At 43.9% G+C, this 15,526-nt stretch overlaps 2 protein-coding genes across 5 annotated transcripts; both read right to left on the bottom strand.

Moving 5' to 3' along the window:
- Nucleotides 1–626: 626 nt before the first annotated feature.
- Nucleotides 627–9,484, bottom strand: cnot4a (CCR4-NOT transcription complex, subunit 4a). 4 transcript variants are annotated; one of them, XM_079163148.1, is made up of 13 exons: nt 9,279–9,484; nt 7,298–7,529; nt 6,739–6,936; nt 6,474–6,560; nt 6,112–6,213; nt 5,783–5,908; nt 5,568–5,692; nt 5,279–5,485; nt 5,102–5,159; nt 4,743–4,998; nt 3,336–3,839; nt 2,868–3,110; nt 627–2,602 (listed from the first exon to the last, which is right to left on the bottom strand). In XM_079163148.1, the coding sequence occupies exons 2-13, from the start codon at nt 7,469–7,471 to the stop codon at nt 2,271–2,273; spliced, it is 2,412 nt and encodes an 803-aa protein (XP_079019274.1). In that variant the 5' UTR covers nt 7,472–7,529; nt 9,279–9,484; the 3' UTR covers nt 627–2,270. The 4 variants fall into 4 exon arrangements, with proteins under 4 accessions (XP_079019274.1, XP_079019275.1, XP_079019273.1 ...); XM_079163149.1 differs by having other exon boundaries at nt 7,298–7,472; XM_079163147.1 differs by having other exon boundaries at nt 7,298–9,484.
- A 622-nt stretch (nt 9,485–10,106) lies between these two features.
- On the bottom strand, nt 10,107–14,821 carry LOC306698268 (uncharacterized protein; the record flags this gene model as incomplete). The annotated part of the gene is made up of 18 exons (XM_079162510.1): nt 14,716–14,821; nt 14,483–14,597; nt 14,223–14,397; nt 14,017–14,128; nt 13,580–13,686; nt 13,251–13,377; nt 13,002–13,122; nt 12,736–12,821; nt 12,441–12,571; nt 12,299–12,358; nt 12,151–12,214; nt 11,969–12,063; nt 11,735–11,863; nt 11,204–11,318; nt 10,982–11,119; nt 10,661–10,827; nt 10,486–10,568; nt 10,107–10,299 (listed from the first exon to the last, which is right to left on the bottom strand). Exons 1-18 carry the CDS (start codon nt 14,792–14,794, stop codon nt 10,107–10,109), a joined length of 2,097 nt encoding a protein of 698 aa, XP_079018636.1. The 5' UTR covers nt 14,795–14,821.
- Nucleotides 14,822–15,526: the final 705 nt, after the last annotated feature.

Raw genomic sequence — 15,526 nt, 5'->3', positions numbered from 1 at the left:
AACAGGAGGATTGGCTTCCTGGGAACTGCAAAGACGAAGATAAATACAGTTTAAATCATGTGCATATCGAGTCAGCTGATTCAGCTATCCAACAGTAGAACTAGTGAGGCCACTGTACGAGTATCAACTGTGCTCCTCCCTGCGTCTGCCAAAAAAAGAAGTCTGTGCTGCAGGTATCTACTGCTGCATTGGCCTGAGAGAGTGCAGAGCGGCAAAACGCACACATGCTCGGCTCCCACTGCGAGACAAACATATGGTACTGAACAATGTGATAACGCCTCGTTCTTACATGCGTCATTGTTGCATTCAATCAGTTAATGTGCTAAATAAATACTTAAAAACGTAGGAATTGTTATTTTGTGTGAATAATCATGTAGATTTGAGAGATCAGTCACTGTGTGTAACCTTGTGTGTGTGCTCGACTGCAGCGCTTCATCACTGACAGAAAGTCCTCTGCCCCCTAGTGGAAGACATTGGGACCAGAAAGTGATTTATAGTGACCTTCCTGAGGGGTTTTACAAAGTATGGTGGCGAGTACTTTAAAGTTTAAATATTTATAAGTGCACATGTTTGAATCAGGGTGCTGAGAACACAACAGCAGACAAACACCAGCTCTGAGTTTTCAGTTTTATTTAAGGTTCATTTTTCCAGACCTGCAGAGGACAGTTCACTTCCTTTTAAGCGCCTCGATTTTGTTTTCGTTTTTTCCCCTCCCCCGCGCAACATCATGTTAAAACCCACTGTAGGACTCTGTGTTGGCTTCTCCTGGATGAGTTTGTTCATTTTTGTGAAATACTGTTAAATAGGGAACAGCAGGAGGGGCGGGGTTGGGTAAGAGGGAGAGAAAGAGAGACAGAGCGAATATGGATCAGAATTAAGACTTCAAAAAAAAAAGAAAAAAAAAAAAGGCGGTGGTCGGAGAGGTCGATCTCGAATCCTAAAGGCTGAAAGCTCCTTAAATCACTACTACAGTACGTGGTATGGTCTTGCAGCACCTTACTTTGGGACATACACTCGCATACAGTCGCTGAAGTCGCATACAATATTGCATATTTCTTTCAGCAATCGTTGACGCTACACTCCTCCTCCCATCACTCCTTTCTCTCATCTGTCCATGTTAAGGCCTCGTGGGTCGAACAAAGGGACCTGTTCACCCTGTTGCTACCCTCTTTAGTATTTTTTTTTTTGACATATCCTCGTCCATCATTGTCTCATCTACTTGGTGGCTGTCCATGTTAGGGCTAGCTACTGTAGGTACCACACAGTGGCACTGTGAGTAAGAGTCTAACCCTAGTGCTCAGGATGTGTGCCACGATCTCCCAAAGCCCCGGCGCCCCGCGGTTAGGCAGTGCTCTATCCTCTGATACAGAGGTTCAGCAAAATGTTCCCTCCAGCAGGACGGGGCCAGTGGGAGCCCTCCTCTAACGGGAATGTGGGCCAAGCGGCCTCTGGAGCAGGCCGTCTGTGTCCCTGCCTAACAGGGAGCCCGTGCATAGCCTGTGCCCTCAACTCCCCTGTGCCATCTGTATTCACTCTCTAATAACCAAATCTCAGCTTTTTTTTTTTTAACATTTCTTTTTTAAAACCACTCTCAAAAAAAAAAAAAAAAAAGCTAAGTGCCAACCCCCCCCCCCCCTTTTCTCTCTGTCTCTCACCTCGCCGTCTTCACAACTTGTCTGTGAGGGTGAACCGCTTCAGTCTCCTGTTAACGTGGGGAGGATGAGGGTCTTTGGGGCAAAGCTTCAAGAGCAGATTCACAGCTTGCTTCATTCCTTTGAAAACTTAATCGGGACTTCAACTCTCAAAAACACAAATGTTGTTCATGCTTAATCATTTAGTTACTTTTTAAAAAAGGTCTCCCCCTTCAGCTAATTTAGTTTCTTTCGTCAGTTTGTGGAGTTACGTCTCGTGTCACCGCTGGGCACTCGATGCCGTACTGTTTCTCGTGCTCTCCGTTAACAGTGAGCTACATAATGAATCCCATGTTACGCCCAGAACTAGGTCTAATGAGTGGTGATGGTAGTAGCGGGTGAAAGGGTACCGATAACTTGTGTGCCACAAACAGAAAACAAATAGGCCTTCAGAGTAGACAAAAGGAAGGAGGAAGAGAAAAAGAAGAAAGCATGTTTGTTACTTTGTTAATCATTTTTCATACTCTGCAGATTGGTGTGTATTGCATTGGGGGAGGGGGAGGGGAGGGGGGCGGGTACAGGATGAGTGGGTATAAAGTGGTAGTGGGGGAATGGATGGGTGTCTGCTGTAGTCTGTGTTCAGTGGCGGTCCACAGCGGCACTCTGTAGCAGCTCTGTGGCGGGCTGTCCCGGGGGTCTGAAAGCGGTCTGGAAGCCGGGGGGAGGGGAGTGGAACTGGCTGGCGGGGTTGGCTGTGGGGGGGGCCATGTAGGGAGCCCAGCCGCCGGCGGCTCTGTGGTGGAGGGGGAGGTGGGCGTCGAGGAGGCCGCTGTGGAGGGGCTGGGGAGGAGTGGGCACCGCTGAGCTCGTCGGGCCGTCCATCTCTGTGAGCGCCTGCAGGGACTTGAGCCAGTGTGGAGGGTTGTCGTCCTGGAGACAGTCTAAACTGTTGCCTGCTGAGGCCGGGATGCCTGAGAGGGGAAGGGGGGGAAATAAACACATATTAACACTACAGCACCGCCGCAAACTAAACTAATGTGAAGATATTTTTGCTTTGTTTTGATGACATAATGTGGCCTTCTGGTACTAAAAGTTACTTTGACTCGTTCAAAAACAACTGATTTTCAGAACTCAGTTAAAGAAGATCAAGTCAAGTCCAGAACACAACATTGTATCTAGAGCAGAAAGGATTCATCTATTAAATTCAATTTAAAAAGAAAAAAAGTTGAACTTTACAATTTCTACCTGTGATGATAGCAGGGTCCATCCAACTGGCTGTGCCGTCCCAGCTCAGGCTGTGTGAGATGCCTGCTGGCCCCATCGGTCCACCGATGTGGTTAACACTGTTGGAGGATGAGGAGGATGACGAGGAAGAGGAGTTTGGGAGGCCCCCGAAATTTATATTGATGTTTGGCAGGAGAGCTCTGAGGCCGTCCTGCCACTCTTTCACATTTAATCCGTCTATAGAGCCACTATTTTCTGCAGGAGAAGAAGAAAACAGGTACGTCAGTTCATCAGGTGCTTTGATCGCCGACTAGTGGTCAGCTGCAGAACTGCACTGACCAGCATTCCCTGTGTAAGGTCAATAAACGCTACACAAAACAAGTATCACACATCACACGGTGTGACTTTAAATAACACCATCATACGAGACATCTGATCAGAGAAAGGTGCGGCGGCGGCGGCGGCCCAGATGTCGGGTACCTGAGATGGGGATCCCTCCCAGCCCTGTGTTGTGCTGAAGGGGCAGATTCAGGTCCAGGAAATTACTGTGTGAGGCAGCACTGGCTGAGTGGTTCAAGTGTGTGAGGTTATTTCGCGTCGGGACGCCCATCCAGGGGTGTCTGGCGGCTGGCTGCTGCTGACTGGCCTGGCTGTTCTGACTGCCCGGGAAACTGAAGGAGCTGTAGATGGCTCTGTGGTGGAGCTGGGGGAGGCGTGGCAGGCCGCTGGGGAAGTGGTGAGAGGCGCCAGGGTTCTGGTTGAGAGGAGGCAGGCCGAGGCCGTGGTTGCTCCCGCTGTGGGAGAGGAGCCCCGGGGAAAAGGGGCTCTGATCCTGCACCGACAGCTCCTTCTCTATCAGGTCGGCCAGGGCCTTGCGAGTGACGTCGAAAGGATCGAAGCCCAGATCGTCGTCCTGCTGTTTGCTGGACGAGCCGAAGCCGAAGGCCGCCTGCCAGTCTGTGGAAGAAGACACTGGTATTGTGTCTGCGAGGACAGAAGAGAGACACGTTACTGGAGCTGTCCACCAAGTCAACTCTTTAGTTGACTAGCCATAGAATCTTTTTGACTAATTGATTAGTTTTCAATCTGGCTAGGAGTGTGTTCACATTACATTACGTCTCTTAAACACGTAAACTGGAGCAAAGTAACGCTGCATCTAGTCTGTGACTGTAAGACACGATTCAGACACACGGCTCAACAAGCAGACTCGTCAGCAAATACATGATATGAATATATGATCATTTAGTAATTTTATTTATTTGCTCTCGTCCGTTTCACACTGCCGGGGTTACAGCTGAAAGAATAAGGCTAAAATATTGTCACACACGCCTTAGAATACACACATGTAATTATAGTCAGATCTATCTTGCTCTAGATGGGCAGTGATATTATAAATCTATTGATTTACACATTCACACAGATTTATTGCTAGCAGTCTTTTTTTTGCATGTGGTTTGACTTTAACTTTTATCTCATAACCTTATCTTCATCTCCAGAGCAGGTTAGGTGTTCAGCGTAAGTGAAGCTCCGTCTTAGGACTGAAAACCCAGCATTAACCCTGAAGGTACCTCGCTGAACCCAGATCCTGCTTCATAGTACAGGCCTCAGATCAACTCCTTCCATTATTACCTTTCACAATAAAAGCCCTAGACACACTGTAACTGTTCACAAGAGGGAACTCAAGTTCACTCAGAGGACTCTGCTCTTGGTCAATAGGATCCTGGCAGTTTTAATTAAATTGGCTTTACAATCTGTACAGTACACGACAGCCTCTTTGCTTGGATCATTGCACCGCAAAAGGAATGCACTATTCAAATATTAAGACAAAAAGCACAACCAATCAAGCACTAAAGACATGCAAAAGGATTAATCAGATCTCCATTGTACCTGATGTGAAGAGGCTCTGTGGTTCGGGGGTCATGGGCCAGTCAGAATTGCTGCGGGGGGAGCTGGGGAAGGGGGGCAGGCCAGCAGGGAGCGGGTTAGGATGTCTGAAGTTACTGTTGTCTGAAAAGAGCGACTGGGACTCAGCTGCCGCTCCCTCGAAGGGTGAACGGGCTGTGAGGTCTGACACGCTGATGGGGACCACGAGGCTGGGCTTGGTTAAACCAGGGGGAGGAGAAGGGGAGTCACTGGTGGGTATCTGGAACAAAAGAGAGAGAGAGAGAGAGAGGGAGGCGTTTGTGAGGTTGTCCTGGATCACCTTCATCTATATGGTAATAAAAACGGGAGATGAGGCTTCTCACCTGTAGTAAAGTCTCTCCATTCACCATACCGATGGACTCTGGAGGTTTGTCACTGGGACTGCAGGTAAACAAGTGACACATTTAAATACATGTTCAAAGATATATACAAAAAAAAATGAATCAAAGCATTTTGTTCAGGTTACGTTGGTGCCATCGTCCAGGAGGAGTCTACGTTACCTGTTGCTGTCACAGTTAGAGGAGAAGGGGGACAATGCAGTATGCTGACCAAGACCCAGATCTGTTTCTAGCCCGTCTGAACCCATAGCTTCTTGGTCTAGATAGTCTAGCAGCGGAGGAGACTTGCGGTCCTCTGAAAGCCCGTTGGCCAGTTTGTTGTGTCCTGACAGCGTCGGCCACCCATCTTTACCGTTGGTGCTGTTGGCTCTGTTACAAAACAGCAGAACAATCGAGCTCAGCACAAGTGGACGTAATAAGAGAAAGATGGCCGAAAATAAAAAACACCAACCTCTGTGTGGAGTTGGATTTACTCTTTGACTTTTCTGTTCCACATGCTGGAGGTTGTAGAAAGCTAGGGTTAATTTTATAGAGGTCTTGGAGGAGTTTCTGCTCATACTCTTGATGTTTCCCTGCCTAGAAAACGAATGACACAACATGAGTCAGCATTAATCCTTTTGTTAATGAACAATTTAATTCACATTTTCAGAAAGAACAATATTTTACCTGCATTTCCTCTTTAGTAAAGCTAGCTGCTTCATCCCCCAACTCATGTAGATACATACAATCAGGTTTGGGACACTGCATACTTTTAAGGAAGTAACTGCAGTACTTTGTTGTGCCTAAAGAAGCCTGTGACAGAGAGACCACAGAGAAGAAAGGAGAAGCGATGGTTATGGAGCTTTCTTTCAAGGACTTTTAGTTTAATCTTACTATTTTGTATTGCAGGTTGTTTAATAAAAGGATGTTTATGTCTTACAGACAGGAAGGCGTGGCTTCTTTATGCAAATCAAACTAATCATAGTCACATAGATACGCAGCTGTTAACTTCTCACCTTGAGGGTTCTGCCATCAACAACCACATTGTTCACACACTGTATTGCTCTTAAAGCATCTTCAGAGCGGATGTAAGTGACATAAGCGCTGGCACTGGGCCCCTGAAAAAGCAGACAGTAAGTTCAACACATCTACTGTAGCTGCAATTCTGTTACAGGGAGGACAAAAAACTAAATCATATGCAACTGAAATAACTAAAAAGAAACAAATCTTGGTATATGCCAAAATAAAAGAAGCCCAAAACACATAGGAAAATGTTTACAAAAATACCTGCGTCGTGTTGACAAGGTTTCAGTTCTAATAATGCTTAAAAACGTATAAATTGTGAGAACATCCCGTCATCTTTGATCCACCCTCTCACCTGTGAACCTGCGTAGGATGTGCTATTGTTGATGACCACTTTGTGGATTTTCCCAAACCTCCCAAAATACTCTGGTCGTTTTAGGACCTGTGGGCAAAATGCAAAAATCAATAAAAATATGTATATCACTTATCACAAAGTTATGGGTGCACTGTGAACTCTTATACACAATATTCAACACAAGCTTTACTCTTGAGGCTTCAGAGGGAGGTTTTATTGAATGACATTTAAAATAAGTCAGTATCGGTGGAGACACTGTACTCACCTCCGGGTCGGCGAGTCGCTGTGAGAGCCCCACCACAAACACCAGGTTTCTCTGGACTACTCTGACACTGGCCAGGTGCTTTCGGTTTTCTGTCACCTTCTGCTTCTTCTCGTTCTGTTTCTGCTTCTTTTCGTTCTTTATCCTTTGGATCTCCTCCTGTGAGAGAGGCTTGTACACCGCGGGGTCTTCTGGGTACGGCTACACACAAACACAAAGACGATGATGGTGATATCCACCACATGCAGTTTAAATGATGTGGCTTTTGTAAAGGATAGTGGGTAATGGAGAACTTTATTTGTAAATCTGGTAGTTCAACACTAAGCCACACTGCAGACACTGTAAATTGTAAATGATGAGCTGATGTCTTAACAAACAGAGGTACTTTATAATAGGGAATCAAAATATTTTCTCCCCCCTATATTAGCCTTGGGACACTCAACATCCTCATCCCTTCTGTCTGTCAGGACAGAAAAATCCCCCTTCAGTTGTGATGAGTTTCTCTGCCTTCGTGTCCATGTCATCATCATCATCATCATCATCATCATCATCATCGCCTCACCTTTCTGCAGGCGGGGCAGAGGCCGTTCTCATCTGTGCGGATGCGATGCCAACAGAAGCGGCAGATCTGATAGCCGCAGGTGCAGGGGAAGAAGTTGACGTCATCAATCTCCAGCGGCTCCATGCACAGAGGGCACTCCATGGGGTCGTCCTTCAATTCAGGACTGTGGGACATCCTATGGTGTGGAGAGGGGAGGGGGGGGGAGTGCTGAAGCTGGTCACAGAGCACAGGGCTGAGAAAATATTAAAAAGTTGAGTTTGAGAGCTCCATCGTGACATGATTGAAAACGACATCAACTGAACCACTCATTTCTACTAACTGAACTTGATGCAGGATTGTGTAGACTCTAAAACTGACTTTATGACTACCACAGTCACTACATCAGACTGAGCACAACAATAAACATTTCCAGCAGCAAAAGAATCACTCACTCCGTTAGGATCAGCTAGCTAAACTACTGCAGTCTACTGCAATACCTAATATTTTACTTTAATGATGGAACCTTTTAGGTAGGAGTTGATTCAATGACATGGTCCTTGTGGAAGTTTGTGGTGCTGGTGAACTGCACTGTGCTTTAGGCGGATATATTTCTAATGTTTGGGCTTCTGCATTTAAACCCCTGAGGGTGGATCACATACCGGTAACTGCTCTCAGTCCATTTCAGAGCTGAAACAATTAAGCGTTCGACAGAGATGAAAATATCGATGATCAATTAATCTCTTTAAGTTGCAATCCCAAAGACTTCTATTTAAATACATATCTATCGCCAAAGGTGGTAACACAATGGTGATTAAGCCTATGATGAAATATACTTGTGGTGCAACACATTTTCTGTACACACACAATGCCTACAAAATAAATATGATGATAAAGTTGAATCAAGGCCTTTCTAAAACAGTTTCAAGAAGAACTGAATGTTATAACCTCCATGGAAGATTGAGTTATGCAGAACTTTGGGATTGCATTAGTTTAAGCTAAATGTGCCTGATAAAAAGACAACTGATGGCATTTCTCAGAAATCTAGTAAAACACAGCTGTCATCGTGTTGAAGTGATAATGAGGATGTTGTGGTATCTTTCGGGGGTTGACTAAAGTATTCACCTCGTCATAAGGCAAATGCAACAAACTGCGTTTATTTACAACCTTTCGTTGGAAGCAGTTAGACGTCAGCTTAGTTTCCGCGTGACAACACTGCTACCAGCAGGTGAACTCATGACAAACCCAGATTCATCAAACCTGACAGTGTAAAGTTTAATCTAATAAGGCCAGAAAAATGCCCAACATTTAAAATACTTGGCAGCATTTTGCAGACCGATTAACACGTACGTACAGGAGTGGTTCTGCTGCTTCACTAGCAGATATCAGCTGATTAATAAACTCGTGTATGAAATACCTGACGTTGGTTGAGGTTAGCCAGGCTGGTAACTTTAGCTGCTCTGCCTACTGGATCGTACATTATGACAGATGTTATTTGACTAACGTTAGGCTAAGCTAACATTAGCCGCGAATTGGTAAAAGAAGCCGGTCTACCTAATAACACGTATTCAGGAGTATTTGTAGGTAACATCACAACATCAAAATATACAGAGGTAATTATTTACTTGACATCAGCATTAAACGGTTAAAGATACGTATGCCACAACGGTACGCCTTCTCCTACATATAAACTGACAGCTTGCTTTTATGCTAACCGCTAGCATCAGCATAGCTAGCATGCTACACTCTCATCAGATGTACGGGGTTTTGATGACAAGCTTACGACGCGGCCTACACAAGCTAACGCTAAACTGGGAGCAAGTTGTTGGCACTATAAACAACTGACATTGCTCTCACGACATTTAGATTACCTGGGCAGCGATCTAATAAGCCCGAGAATACTCCAACGGAAGACTGAAAAATCGTAATGGACACAACTGTCTTTTATTTATTAAGAGAATGGAAGCTGGCTAGCCCAACTAGCAACTTGGCTAACGTTACTTACCCTGTCCGTATTTAGCTTAGGATTCCACTCCAAGGGAGTCACACCAAATTGGGCGGGGACTGCGAGCCAATGTGTCTGAAATGTCCAAATTACTATAACCGGTCACTTAAGATAACCGTCGTTTTGTTGTTCTGTTGTGATTAAAAGGCTATAGAGATGTTTTGCCCCTTTCTTTTCTTAGTATTGTGGAGACAATTTACGCTCAAACCACCATCTTAGCTAGCATTAAAGTAGGGAGGAGGGAGCTGGGCAAGTGTTCAGAGCGACTGAGTCTGCGCAGATGAACAGATGCTTTGTGGGAAATACAGTTCTCGGCGACGTTGAGCTGGAACCAGGGACACATTTCTACAAACTTGTTATTAATTAATTTACACACAAAAAATGCATTTAGGAGGGAAATATTGATTAGTTTATAAAATATGTCTGATTGTCAGTAGTTAAATTAAACTAGTAATCCAACAATACAATAAGTTGTTAAAAGTAACTCCCCCTTAAACACCATGTCAAATTCCTTGTCTGTGCAACCTTGGGAAATAAACGTTTCTCGTTCTAGTTCTGGTTCTGGTTCTGGTTCTGAACAGCAACAACATTTGAGAATTTTGAATGCAGGATTTGTACTTTTTTATTTGTAATTTTACACCAAAAAATGATTTATATTTGAATATAATGGTTTCAGTGAAACCCTGTCATCTTCTCACATTCATTTACACAGTCACTATTTCACATGATGGTTTCTCAAATGTTTAGGCTAAAATTATAAAATTAACAAACCAATGCGTAATAAACCCAATCTTCACACATTTCTTCCAAACTTATTTGAAAATATTTTTAATTGATCCACATGAAGCTGGGTTCGGGCCAATACTGACGGACTTTGTTGGGATCCACAGAGTCTGAGGTGAGCGTAGGGGCGATGGGGTGCGATGATGCCAGGGACAACCGTGCAGCCAGGAGGCCCATCCGAACACAGCTGTCTGTGTCTCTCCGCTGGAGAATCCCAGTCATTAAAGCACCTGCGAGGCTGCAGACAGAGCGGGAATGAGTGCCGGTATGTTTGAATGTTGTTGAGTCCAAATTATATTGTGAGTGAGAGAAAGTGTGACATGAACAGGAACAGGTCATGAGAATTGAAAAGGGGGTACAACTGAAGCTTTGTAATTAAAATAAGAATAAGGATGAGAAAGGAGGTCAAGTAACTTTTTAGCACCTATCTCCTGCTCCAGACACATTCATTGTCTCCTCTGCTGTCACGGTCAGTGCTGGGTAGTGGACAGCACAAAGCTGTCTCCTCTGCAATCACATGTGCAATAAACATCTTCACTTTCACTGTCATAGTAATCATCCATCATTATCAGTTTTAGATACAAGTTGTCCTTAGTTACCCTCTTCTGTTTTCTTGGCTGCAGGTTGACAGAGCCTGCATCATGCTCTCCGCACACCAGCACTCCACCAGCCCCCAGAGTCACCACCAGACAGTGGACGTGCTCCAGCAGGGGGCGTGAGAGAGCCACAGCCACACTCAGCACATCCTCCAGAGAGCTCGGAAGCACTGCCACCCAACAAGACAAAACCACTTCCTCAATCACTAACACACCATTTGCAGTAAGAACTTTAACACCAACAACTGTATGTGGGAATATGTGTTTGAGATGAGGGAGTAAAGAAAAAGAAGATTAAGATGCACATTAAGGAATGAAGTTTACCTTCAGGTGTTGGGAAACCCAGTGTTTTGTTCATGGTGCACAACTCTGCCAGGTTTGGAGATGAATAGGACAGAGACTTCCAGGCGTCTGACAGGAAAGGCTTGGAAGCCTTTTCTGAATCCGTTGGCTCATACCAAACTGTGACACATTGATTGTGTTGTATTCAAATCAGTGAAAGCTTCTGATCGCAATCATTCATAGTGACCATCTCCGTATGCTTACCATTGATGTTGTGTTTTCTGGCAATGGAGCAAACATAGTCGATGGTGGAAACGGGAATGTTTCCATCGAGACACACAAGAGTGGCTGATGAAAGCTGCTTCTCAAACTGTGACACCTACAAAAATATATTTGAAGAGATAATAATAAAGAAATATCAATATCAAGAACCATAAGATATTCAGTTTAATATCTCTGAAAGTGCAAGAAAAACAGCAAATATACACATTTGAGAAGGTGCAACTGGAAAATCGTTGGTATTTTTACTTTGAAAAACATTTTTTTGTCCAGTAGATGCACGTGTCGTTTCCTGTCCATTCCGGCTCGGGAATGGTGGATGCCGTCACTAATGAGAGCTACTTGTACATTTAATGGCTTTAAATAAGCAGAATAAATGGCAACCATAAATAGTATCAAGATTTGGGTTTGATGTGACAATAAGGACTATAACATTCAATAGTGAATATGTAGGTTTGAATGTGGTATGACATCCTGAGCTAGCCTTGCTAAAGGACAAGTAACTTTGTCACTTACATACTGCTCTGTGATCTGCTGATGAACGTCCATGTCTCCCAATCCAAGACTCAGTTCTCCGCTCTCGGTGATAACAGCGCAGTAAGTTGCTGTGTTTTGCTCTTCTAGCCTGAGCACACCACTTGTGTTCTGAGAGAAATAAGAAAAAAAGTCAAGAACTTAACATTTACATTTTTTATTCTAAAAGGGATTGTAATCATGCTTAGTAATGAACAACTGCTAATTTTCACAAACCATATGTTTGCAATAGTTCAACACTGCTTCGCTGTGTGAATCAGCTCCAGTAGCTGAGATGAACAGGGGACTACGGCCTAAACGACTCAGAGAGTCTGGAAGGAAAGCACCAAAGACGTGAGCTAATCAGATTTGATACTGTTGAACACAAAGTGCATCTACATTATCAGATGAAAACACACCAGCAATGTTCCGTCCTACGCCACCAAATGACTGACAGACACTTCCTGGGTTGGTCTGTCCAAACTGAAAGAGACACGTTTTCTCAGAAGTAACCAACAATAATTTGCCCTTACATGATCTGCAGTAGTTTTGATGAATCAAACTTACATGAAGTGTTCTTGTCTTTCCTTTTGCAATAAAATCAACGTTTATTCCTCCTATGACAACCTGTGAAAGAACAGCATTGTGGGTAATGTATTTTGCAAATCATAAATGACTAAACAAGTGCATTGTATGTGTTTTTACTCACAATATCTGAGTCTGATGAGTGTTTTCCATGATGATGAGTCTGGCCTCTGGACTTTCTCTCGGTCATTTGTTTTGACAGTGCGCAGGCTATTTGACTGCCAACTTTAGCATTGTTATGAATGAGAGCAATATCTATGAACATAACAGGTTAAGGGCATTTTGGTTGTGATATACTGCACTTTAACATTGTCTGGCCTATGAGAAAACAACTTTCTCCATCTTCTTTACGCCGCATCCTTTCCAAAGAATGTGACATGTTCTCTGCTTGATGATGATTCCGATTTTTAGAAGGATACTGGCCTGAAGGGACTTTCCCCCAGTCAGCTCATTGACCATTTGAAGAATGAATGGCGTCACATCTCTTCCCGTTATACCTTTAGCACTGAGTAAATAAAAAAAAAAGAGAAGAGAAAATTATAACTTCTCCGGCTATTTGATTCACTTTGTCATGACCATAAAGAGATCCAGACAGGAATTTTCCTCTGATGATATTGAGCTAGTATCTCAGGTGTTGAGAAAACAAAAAAGACAACAAATTACAAGCCACGCAGAACTTCTGTACCTCGCCTCTGTTACTGCAGCCTGTATGGCTTCCTCTATCAGCTGGCCGGCTGCTGCATGCTCCTCTGGGATGGGCACCGCTAACAGGACGCCACTTTGGAGATCCAGAGACAGAGTGCTCGCTGAATGACGCAAAAAAGAAAAAGAGATCCACATTCATAACGGGTATAAGTGAAAAATAAGTGTTGGTAAATATTCAATCTTGACCTTGGTGTGTTCAGGGTCAAGGATATAAAATGTAAATATATACCAATGAGCGCTGCAGCTTCCTCAGGGTTGCCGACTTGGCATGGAGAAGTGAATCCGCTTTGTGGAGAGAAGAAGGCTGGGAAATTCTTTGACGCTCCATAAGTGGCCACACAGACGCCCTGCGTCTCCTAATAAAAGATACAATAACTGTCAGCTTTATTCAAGTAATTAAATAATGTTGTACCAACGGAACATATCCACTTTCTTCTCTCTTTCCTTCGACTGATCATATTGACTGTTCATTATTTGGTTGATTAAAGTACAAGCTCAAACATGAAAACACAGTATCAGTATTATTGTACAGTGACAACATTATCTCAATATTCTTACAAGGAACTCCAGGGTGCGACCGATGTCCAGAATAGACTTGACACCAGCAGAGATGACTGCAATGGGAGTCCTGCCGAGCTCTGTCAAATCTGCACTGATGTCCAGACCTGGAGGAAAAAACATTTACTCAGTTGTGGCTGATGGTTAGCCTTCACACAACTGGTTGACATGAGTCTAAAACGTATTCCTCTTGACATACCAATAAGACAAACTTACTGTCGCGACACCATTGGTGTCCTTACACATGGAGGAGTTCCTCAGGGTGAACTATCCCGTCACCTTTATATCATATCTGGATCATAAGTGCACCCTCATCTCTTTTCATGGTCTTTGTTATCAAATCCAGCTGACACACTTGCAGGATTGTTCACCGTCATGGCTTGTTAAGAGTAATTAGTTGGTGTCAGTATGCGTAAAGTATCTATAAGTCTGCTTACTGTTCTCTCCGTCTCTGTGAACTCCTCCAATGCCCCCTGTGACAAACACAGAGATGCCAGCTCGATGTGCTGCTATCATCGTGGCTGACACCGTCGTTCCCCCAGAGAGACCCTGAGTGAAGAGGACAGCAAACAAAAACTCCACCCTGAGTGACAGACTCAGGTCATTTTGAGATTATTTTGAGAGGAGTGTGTTGTGGTCTCACTTTGCTCATGACGTAGGGCAGATCACGGTGGGACACTTTCAGGGAGCTCTTGCAGAGGGCGAGATGTTCAAGTTCCTCTGACGACAGACCAACATGGATTTCACCCTTGATCACTCCGACCGTGGCTGGAGTAGCTCCTTCAGCCCTCACAATGGCCTCCACCTGCTTCGCTGTGCTGCATTACAACATTAATGGCATTCATAATCAGTGATTAAAGCAACTTTTAGCTGCAGGTATTAAAGTTGACTGAAATGGGGTACCTCAGGTTGTGTGGATAGGGCATGCCATGTGTGATAATAGTGCTCTCCAGTGCAACCACTGGTTTGTTTTCTGCCAGCGCCTTAGATACAGATGGGTGAACTCTGAAGAGGCTGCCTGAGAGAAGAGGTGCCCTTTACATTCATAAATCATAATTGTTACTGTCAATCTGTTATGCAACATGCGTACATTATACTTTTAAGTGTTGAGAGATATAATGAGAGGATGCATTTACCACTTTTGCACAATCTGCTTTGAAAAGTTGCGATTCCTCTTCTCAGGATGAGTGCAGAGGCTCTCTGCAGCATCCTCATTCTGTTCGGATTTTAAGGGAAACCCTGGAAACATTTTTATTTTAGTTTTAGTTTTCGAATCTAACTGAGAAAAACTGTGTCCGCTGATTCTTGCATACCAACATATGCCATTCAAGTTCCTTTGACTTTTTAAAAGTTTTTAGACTTTGTTTGACTAAAAAGATTAAGAGTGAGACGGGACATCGAGAGAAAGGAACATTTACTTGATTAATTGGTTGATTATAGTTAAACAATTATGGAAAATAAGTGCACACACGTGTTCATTCCAACATACATTAAAAGATTAAAGTCTCACATTGAACTGCAAAAACAACACCTCGATCAAAGCTTCATTTTCACTGTTCTTCAGAATGAATCACAAACAAGTATGCACTGTTATTCCTAAATTCACCTCACGTAGCCTCCGTTATTTGATAGGAAACATTTCATATATACAGTGTGTCATGTAGACACCATCTTAAAGAAAGGGCTGTATAGGTCGCACACATTGTGCTTGTCAAAATCAAACCAATGAACAATATTACCTCAGCTACTTGAAGGGACAATATAGGCTGCCAGGTTGCATCACACTCTGCAGTGTGTTCTCTGTCACTGCAAGGCTCAAGTCCAATTCAGCCATTGTGAAGATTTGCTTTGCTCCAGTTAGTTGGGACAAATTCCTACCAACCCCCCATCCCGCTCCCCTTTTTGGGGCCACGCTCAGAAATCGACACCCAAATTCCAGTGCATGGC

This window comes from Pholis gunnellus (genome assembly GCF_910591455.1).
Source record: "Pholis gunnellus genome assembly, chromosome: 7".
Taxonomy (NCBI): domain Eukaryota; kingdom Metazoa; phylum Chordata; class Actinopteri; order Perciformes; family Pholidae; genus Pholis; species Pholis gunnellus.
The sequence above is the reverse complement of the archived record's forward strand: the minus strand, read 5'-3'. Positions and strand labels throughout refer to the sequence as shown.

Coding starts and splice junctions, on each gene's coding strand:
- cnot4a (XM_079163147.1), bottom strand. CDS start 7,471: ATGTCCCACAGTCCTGAATTGAAGGACGACCCCATGGAGTGCCCTCTG. Junction 6,937..7,297: donor TCTGCCCCGCCTGCAGAAAG/GTGAGGCGATGA, acceptor GTTTGTGTGTAG/CCGTACCCAGAAGACCCCGC. Junction 6,214..6,473: donor CATCCTACGCAGGTTCACAG/GTGAGAGGGTGG, acceptor CTGCTTTTTCAG/GGGCCCAGTGCCAGCGCTTA.